This window comes from Columba livia, chromosome 2 (genome assembly GCF_036013475.1).
Source record: "Columba livia isolate bColLiv1 breed racing homer chromosome 2, bColLiv1.pat.W.v2, whole genome shotgun sequence".
Taxonomy (NCBI): domain Eukaryota; kingdom Metazoa; phylum Chordata; class Aves; order Columbiformes; family Columbidae; genus Columba; species Columba livia.
Genome location: NC_088603.1, coordinates 55,897,895 through 55,907,042, shown reverse-complemented (window position 1 = coordinate 55,907,042; position 9,148 = coordinate 55,897,895). Strand labels below are relative to the sequence as shown.

The window sequence follows — 9,148 nt, the reverse complement described above, 5'->3', positions numbered from 1 at the left end:
GAAGAACATTTGAACATTTACATACAGGGTCTTCACAAAAAGCAGAGAACGGAGCTGAAGATGACGAAAGGCAGAGCCTGAAATTTCAGGTTCTTTTTCTTGTTTGTTTTAGAATGAAAGTTTAAGCAAATTCATATTTCACCACAGAGGCCTCACCCATCCTCAAAATGATGAGAAAACTTTGATATGGCCACTAATTGGTATTAGAAATACAAAATCACAGCCATAGAAATTAATCCTTTTGTTTGTTTGTTTGTTTTTTCACTGCTTCCATCCAGCTTCTACTGCCTTTGACAAAGTAGGCATGGGGATATATGGAGTTGAAGAAAATCTTTGAAATGTATTATTTAGCTACTCATGGAATAGAAATCCTTGCAGAAAAAAAAATTACGTGAAGCTGAATAATTTGACTTTCATCCAAATTCATACAGATTGAAACAGAACTCAACTTATAGAGGGTACCACTCTTATCATAAGGCAGTACGTCTTTTTTTGGTTTTGTTGTGGATCCAGCAATACTGTTGACATATAAATAATTCCCTTTGCTATTATTTGCACAGTTTTACAGTACAGTAGTCAAGCTAGTTATACGTTTAATCTCCAAATACCTTGATTTTATATGTGTCATAGAATTAGGATAAACGATGTCCATCATCTACACAAAGATAAACACATGCACATACCATTTAATTCAAATATGCATGAGAAAAATGTCTCACCTTATTAATGCAAAAATACTTGAGCCAGAGAAGGACAATAAGTGACAAAATGATATTTTTAGGATAATTTTGCAGCCACTTTTTATTCCAAAAAATTGTATTTTTGTAAACCTGACATTTCCAAAACAGTGCAAGTGAATTAGAATACAGGTGAACACGAGCTTCTAAATACAGGTGACTTCAATAAGAGTGAACACATTCTTCCAACCACAAGTTCACAAAAAAGAAACATACAATTTTACGATACATAAGGAGTGACATCGTAAGAAAAAGGAGTGACAATGGTGTGGGTACCCTACTGCATATGCAAACCATGCTCAAAAGCAATTATAGTCTTCATGCCAGTTTAATCAACGTACACTAAATGAACCAAATCCTACTTTCATTTATATCCAAGAAACCCTAGCAAGCGGATGAACTTGGACAAAGGTAGAAATAAGTTCCATGACTTCCTTAATCCTTTAGTGAAACAACATCATATATTCCCACGCCACATGGATACTACGCTTGAAACCTGTGCAAGACTCCAAAATGTGCCCATAAACAGAAGACATTAAAGAAAGTCGATGCTAAATATTACCAAACACAATCTTTACACAACTGTTGCCTTCAGCAAGCTAAGTTACCTGCACATCACTGACTTGTATGTAGGGTCTTTCCCATTCGTGTATCAAGACAGAGAGGGCTGTCCTCACCGGAATGCTCGCCATCGCAAAAGGCTTTGCCACTTTGAGATGAAAGGATTACTTAGGTGATCTACAGGCTTGGGGTTCACATCGAGCACTGTTTTTCTCTCAGATAATCCAAGTGAAATGTGAGGTGACTTCAATTCAGAGGTTGCTCCAGTATTTTCTCCGGTTTACTGACTTTATTGTAATTGAATGAACTGAAAACTATGTTATTTAGAAAAACATAGCTTGTATTATTGGTAGTTACAATGGCTAATTACCAGAGCATACTAGTGACAGCCTCAGAGTACACTAGCCCTGCTGTTGCTTGGGGTGAACTCACGGAAATTCATCACCAGGAGCACACTCTTGGTTTTCAAATGAAATGGTCACAAAATACACTGAAAAGGTGGCTCAAGTGAAATTCATCCCTGAGCTGTGGTCTACCAAAACTCTGAAATCACTGTAATCTTCTTGAATTCAAGATGGAAAATAAATGGGTTTGCAACAGCATGGGCTCTGCATTAAATGAATTTTTCCTTCATTCTTCCCCCCCGCTTCCCCGCCTTTCTTCCTGGTCTTGTTTTTCTGAGACTGTTTTCTTCCTACCCTAAAACCAACAAGGGTACTATCCATAGGAAGACACCCTGCACATTGCAAGCTTCAGGGTTTAAAAGATCTCTCAGGTGTCAGATAATGTATTTGAAAATGTTACTGCCCCACTTCTAATCTTCCACCTGCAGAGCTCAGAGCCTGTGTGAACTGAGCTTGCTGAATAAAAAAACCCAAACCAATGCCAGTTCAGCAAACCTTTCAACAAAATTCTTCAAGACAATTGATGACTTTGTCCCAAAATGGATTAACTGGAGAAAACTGGTACAATGACTCCCCCAAGCTCTGCTGTGCAAGCAGCATTTCCTTCACAAAAGAATTAACATGCAGCTGACAGGTGGCAACTTCCAGAGTCCTAGAAGCAATTTCCAAAGTAACCATGTCTCCAGATTTTGATACATTTATTAAATTTCTTAAAAACAAACAAACAAACCCAAACACCATATAGCAAAACAGCACAGCTATTTTCTACACATTCTTGATGTATACTAGGTTTTCATAAGGTTTTGGGGTTAGAAACAGATGGCAACCAACTGATACGAGTGGGGTTTTTTGTTTGGCTTGTTTGGTTGCTTTTTAAGAAGTGGAAAGGTGCATCTACAGGATTTTATTACTAAGTACTGGTACATTTTGTTGGCAAATCTTACTATCTTAACTGGAACCATGTAAAAAAAATCTGAGGAGTATACATCTAAAAAGAAAGCATCTATGACAACAGAACTATTGAGTACCTAACAGTGATGATACTAAGAATGTATGGGTTATTTCAAGAATATGTCACTAATCTGGCCAACAAACAGATCTTTCACTGCGCAACAACTTGTGGCAGATCAATAGTAGACAATTCAAGTCAGATATCAAAAAAGTCCAGTGTGGGCTCCATCAAATAGGTTTTACTTTTTTAAAAAATTATTATTTACTTTAACCAAATAAGAAAAAAGAATTTTTGCCTTGAGCCAAAACAAAAAAAATGTCCAACAAAATATGAAATGCTAAATGGATATTTTACCTTTTTTAACTATTTTCCTCATAAAATTTAAAAAGATGTTTCAGTGGAATACCTAATCACTATTGGCAGATCTGAAGGTAAATCTTTGTTTAAAAAGTGGAAAGAAGGCATTTCAACTATTCAAAGGGAATTTCCTCCCTTTTTCTTTTTAAACAGAAACTTTCAAATTTGGCTAAATTCACAAACAATTTCACTTGTCCCCTGAATTATTTTTCCAGCAAATTTACTGTTTGGTTCAGCTTTAGACAGGGCAGATACTGAAAATTTTTACAGCTACATAAATTGACTTCTTTGCAGTAAGAATTTTAAGCAATTTCTTATTCAATTTATAGTTGTGAATCAGTCTCATGTCCAAGTTCTGCCAGCCTTAGGTACTTCTCAACAACAGCAAATATAGATACGTTAGGTTTAAATACTAGCAAAACTAACTGATGTCAGAAATATCATACTGTAATTAATTCAATAGCCTCTAAGACAACAGTGCAGTCCAAGGCCATCAGCCTTTCGTTTTTTTGCACTCTGATGAAAAATCGACAGTCCTACGTAACAGGATTTTGCCTCAGCAGTTTTTTTCAGATTCTGGCTTCAACGATCATTTGCTATATGAAGCCTGTTAAATCACTAATGACTGTTTTAAAAAAGATAACTGAACAAACTAATATTATAGCTTTTCTTGTCAAACGATGGATCAATATACTTCATTCACTTAAAAACATCTTCCATCTAATGGGTGCAGATAGTTAATAAATATTGATCAATACTGTAGTGACAGCAGGCACTTAATGCTGGGGAGTGGTGGGGGGGCAAGCAAATAGGAATATGGTCATGGTTAATTTTTAACATTTGAAGCTACAATGAATTTGGCAAGGAAGAGAAAGGATAAGGCCTGTTCTCAAGTAGATTTCTTGCACGTTCTCTGCATTCAAGTTTCCAAACTTCCCACAGTTCTTTTACCTTACCTTTATGGAAGGAGACATCCTGCAAGAATTCATTCCTGTTTCTCCTTCACCTTCTACAACAGAGCTCAACTCTTCTTTCCCTTACATGGATTTTATACCAACGTGATATTTACTTCTTATTTACACAAGGTGCAAAGTACAAGTGGAATCTAAACCCAAGTCTTACAGAGTGCCACTATTTCTATTCAGAAATCCAAGAGCTTTTAGAAGAAACACGGTTGAATTGATTACAACTAAGTTTTTTCTAATTCAAAACATTATTTGCTAAGGAACAAAGTGTCGATCTGAGATCCAATAACGTTTGCACCTTGACTAAACTTCCTTCTTAATGCTTGAGGAAGGATGACATTCAGTATTAGCAACACCCAGACAGAGAATCTAAGGTCCAAAGATCCAAACATTTTACCCTTGCATCCTCTTATCTCTCTTAAAATTATCACATAAACAAACTCACGACTCGTGTATAAAACTCACAAGGCAGGCCTGATGCTCATAGCTTGTAAAAATTTATCACTTGCTTTGATAGCAACAGATCACAATCATTAACAGTAGCTTAAAAACCATCCTTCTTAATACTAACATTAATATTAATATGGCTCCATTTCATTTTTTTTTCTTAATTTCAAGGAATTTGTCAATGCCATAGTCATTGGGCAATTATATCCTTCTGGTATCTCAACTGTACAGTCCTAGATCATTATTGAAGCACTAGAGACTGCAAGAGATAACTTCCCAAAGGAAAAGATTCTGTGATGCGAGCAAATCAAGCTACAAGTCTTGCTACAATGCCACTGAGGAAGTATTTTCATTCTCTCCTATTCAGGCCAGTAAAGGATAGACTCATACAGAACGCCACATCTGTGTAATACTTTAGGTTCTTTAGTTTATGAATCAAACATCAAATTCATTTTTTTAAAAAAAAGAGATAATGAAAAGACTTTGGCTTCTTGCCGTTAAATTGTCTATATACAACATTACCAAGCCTTGTGAATTAAGCATATAGGATTTCAGCTACTTTTATCTGCAAATCTCTCTTTTCTCTCTTGCATTGAAGTTTAAAAGTACAATAGGAATTATATATACATATATGTATTTCCATGGATTTAGCCAGATATCAGTGCTTGAGTGAACTATATAGCTATTCAATAGAAACTATAAAACATTGATACAAATATAAAGACATAATATAAAAAGCTTATATTTATAAAAAATATTTTTAGGTAAGTCTTCCCCTGAGGGTATACCACATAGTTGGATTCATAAATATTGCTCTGCACTGCAGCTTGGTTACCAAAGTTCAAAGTTCAGCTCTTAAATGAAGTGTAACTCGCTCCAGTCACCCGACATGGCTGCAGTGGTTGCCTCAGGATATGTTCCCTAGTTTGTTGGAGTGATAAAGACACAGCATCGACGGGGTCTCCGAAAAATCTGGAGAAGATTCCTTCTTCCACATATGGAAGATAAGAGAGCAGGACCTATAGGCTAGCGAGCGCGTGTCACATGACTGGGCTTTTGTTTTGGCGGGCAGTTCACTGATTTTTCTGGACCCAGTCCCAACTATCTTCATTCTCCTTTCTGCTCTTTTCGGCCTCAATAATTTCTTTGTACTTCCGGCGGAAGAAGCCCATCTGCAAATCAAGAAGAGATGACAGCGGTAAGTAACAGCATCATTAAATCAAAACTTACTTTGTCAGAAAACGGTGTCCAGAAAAAAGTAGTACACGTGTTAATATCTAATACCTCCTAGTGCTAACCTGGCATCATAGCTCCTCATTTACATCACTATGAATGAGATCAGAATGGGTCCCAAATCTTCATGAGTACTCTGCACCTTATAGATGAACAACTCTGAGGGAAGAGTTCTCTCAATGAAACACGTTTTAAAAAAAAATATGCATAAAGTATTCCTAATTGACAAAGACCAGAAGAGGCAGATACAGATTTATTGGTTTGAAATAAAGACTAATGCAACATTTAGATCTGAACATAAAGCTAGGCTAACACTTGGGTCCTGAGTAAATGATGCTGAAGTTTTATGAACTGTGTCTACAACTGCACAAAACAAGAGTGGAGGGATACAGTACACCTACCTCCCAGCACCCAAATTCCAACTATCAGCCTTTTTTGTAAGAAAACCTCTTCTAGAAAAGCCAGCATGGGCTATTGTCTATTGCAGGTGCTCCACCACTGTTGTGAAGAGCTCTGCTGCCACTTCGGTGTATCTGTCTCCAGGAGTATCAGCCCACTGCTGTACAACCACAGGTACTTCTTTTCCTGCCAGTAATCACTCTAAGTTCAGGTCCAAATTTTCTATTTAAGGATCATTTACATTAAGATGCTTTGGAGTCAACTGAGAGCTCCAGACTCTTCTTTTACCTTAATGACTTCCCTTGTCCCATTGCTACCAGTTGTGTAATTTGCAGCTCAGAAGACAAAATACAAGCCTCATCCTACAAAACACAGAGCATCAACAATAACTCCTCTACAAGCTTTCAAGCTGCTGCAGGGCTGATAATCACTTTTGCATATCTTCTTGTTTCCTAAACTCTTAAAGATACGCAAGTGGTTTTCATTTTGGTTTGGATAAAAACCTCTTGTATCTCTGTTTTTTTTAAGTCTTTCAAATAAACAAAAATGCTTTTAATAACAGACTTTGGTAAGCATTCAAGAATAACTTCTCAATCTTAGCAGTATACTATTGAGACCACTGTATCAACATTTTGTTCATCATAATTAAACATTTATGTAACTCCTACCATTCTAAACCTGGTTTCTTACTCCTGCTGAGTAAAACACGAGGCTTTATTCTTCCTTCATCAACCAGTTATTACCATCCTTTATTCCCAAATTGGCTATACGTAGGAATATTTTGTGCTGTTTTGTCACTACTAAGTTTCTGTTAAGTTGGGTGTTTTAGTTTCAGTTCTTTAGCAAGTTAAATTTTCTTCAAGTACGTTTTAACTTACAGGGATCTGAAACGCAGCTTGTTCAAACTACTGAGGGTGCTCCTCCAGCAGAGCTTCCTAAAGCCCAGGTCCTTGCCGGTGCCCCAACTACACCCCGAATTCATGGCAACATGAGAATGGACACACACCATCCTTTCTCACCCCTTACCTTTGCTGCTTGGCTTCTGTGCAAAGGATACAGGAGCTGCAGCGTGGTATAACAAGCCCCTTTTTTGGATATCTGTGGACCACAGCCCTGGGGCATGCTATTGATCTAGAAACTGCTGAGTGCATTGATGTCTGTTACATGCACATCTGGAACCACTTTGTAAATACACAATAGGCACAAATATCTACAAATTCACACAAATACCTACGATGGCAATTTTACAGAGGTCCCACGACCTTAAGGAGGCCCACAAGAATAACCAGAATTAGGCCTTAGAAGTAGTTTGTTCAGTCTTGTGCACAGACTATGGACACAATCTCCCATCTATCATAAGCAAAGCTTTATTTGCTGCTCAATCCAGGCAAATGCATGGACAATGGTGGTTCTGTTCTGAAAAAAACACCTCACAAAAGGGACACTGTTGAATTCTCGAGGGCTATGCCTCCCTTGCCTCCCAGCATCTTTCAGAATAGTGTATGCAAGGATTCAGAAAAAGAGAATTAAAGAACTACTTATCTGGTTCCCTGTTCTTCAAACTTGCTCTAGAAGTCAGATTAAGTTCGTTCTTTAGTAGAAAAATATTATTGCTAGTAAGTTTTCTACTTGTACCTACAAGCTATACCAATGCAAAGGATGTATTTTGAGAAGACATCCTCAAGCTAGCACCATCATAAAAATCCGAGTGAAATTTCACTGTTGATGCCAACATACTTTGGCTCAATGAAGACTTGAAGCCAATAACAAATGTTTCTATAGATTTTCATGATCTAACCCAGAGGTGAATTATTTTATTGATAATGGGGGAAAAAAAAAAGTTTAAGAACCTACTACTTTGTTGTTCTGCCCCAGTAGGATTTATCTTAGGTACTTATCTTAGTCACAGGAATCTGCAGATACTCCTTACATATGCTCAGGGAGCAGATGTATTGAAGAAGTGGGGGCCATTTTTGTATTATCGAGTTTTATAACAGACCTACATGGTCTGCACATTAGAAAATAAAATTGCCACAGGACTTTATTTCCTAAGATTAATAAGAGAAGTTCAATCTGTAGCTTTTAAAAACAGGTTTTAAACCCTTAAGGTTTCCATACTTCATGCAACCACATCCTTGGTTCAATAAAATCCTCTCTTGAAGTTACAATCAAAATAATAGAAAGGCTTTTTAATTTCCTCGAGGGCCAAACAAACAAAAGCAAACTCCTTCCCACTGTTATTTTAATAAAAATTGTCTGTTTGTGAACATCTGCTTCAGGAATTATTTTTAAAAGTTCGTTATGATAGTTTTGGTATTTTACTGTTTTGTTACTGGATACAGAATGCTTCTGTATAACTTTCTAGTCGGGTAAAAAAAGTGAGCTGAAGACCTTAATAAATATTAATGAAGCATGAAATCCTACATCTAGAGGTGACTCCACTACAAAGCTATATATGTTTACTTGCTGTAAATGATCTGGATAATCTAAAATTATGTAGAGGACTTAAGTGCAAGCAAAAAGAGAATCTGGACTTTAAGGATTTTTGGTTTTACATTGTTTAAATTAGTGGTCAGAAATTAGATATATTTCCTGAAAGGCAAGGATGTACTTTGTTATGGGATGCTGTTCCTTAGTGTTAACATCACATATTTTCACTTAATGTGAGAGTCCCTGTCACCACCAGAAAGGGATTTTTTTTTGTAATGGCCATGAAGAAATCACAACATAGCCATTGTTTCACAAGAGCCCACACAACCCACATATACATCTCCTTACAATAAACTGATTTCACTAAAAATGACAGCAATATTTATCCATATGTTGAGGGCTTTTAAGTGCCTGTGGCAAGCTGAAGAGAACAAGGGAATTTACATTCCAGTGAGGAGACACAAGGGTGGCAAGGAGGAGGACTCTTGGACCAAAGCAGGAGAACAGATGCAATATGGGGCTGAGTATGCACGGGCTTTTTTGCCACTGGGGCAGAAGTGACAGCAGAAGATCTCTTTTCTGTGTCTAATGCAAAGCCCTTAAGAGAAGTCAGAGAACCCAGTGAGGACCGCACTGCTGAGACTCAGTCCTGGGTTTGAAGCA

General features: G+C 37.1%; 1 protein-coding gene across 1 annotated transcript in view; it reads right to left on the bottom strand.

The window, feature by feature from the left end:
* Positions 1-774: 774 nt before the first annotated feature.
* ITGA9 (integrin subunit alpha 9) overlaps positions 775-9,148 on the bottom strand; it is a 227,671-nt gene continuing 219,297 nt past the window's right edge. Inside the window, exon 28 of the mRNA XM_065052058.1 lies at positions 775-5,595. Coding sequence (XP_064908130.1) covers positions 5,497-5,595 — 99 coding nt within the window. The 3' untranslated portion in view covers positions 775-5,496. The remainder of the gene's footprint in view (positions 5,596-9,148) is intronic.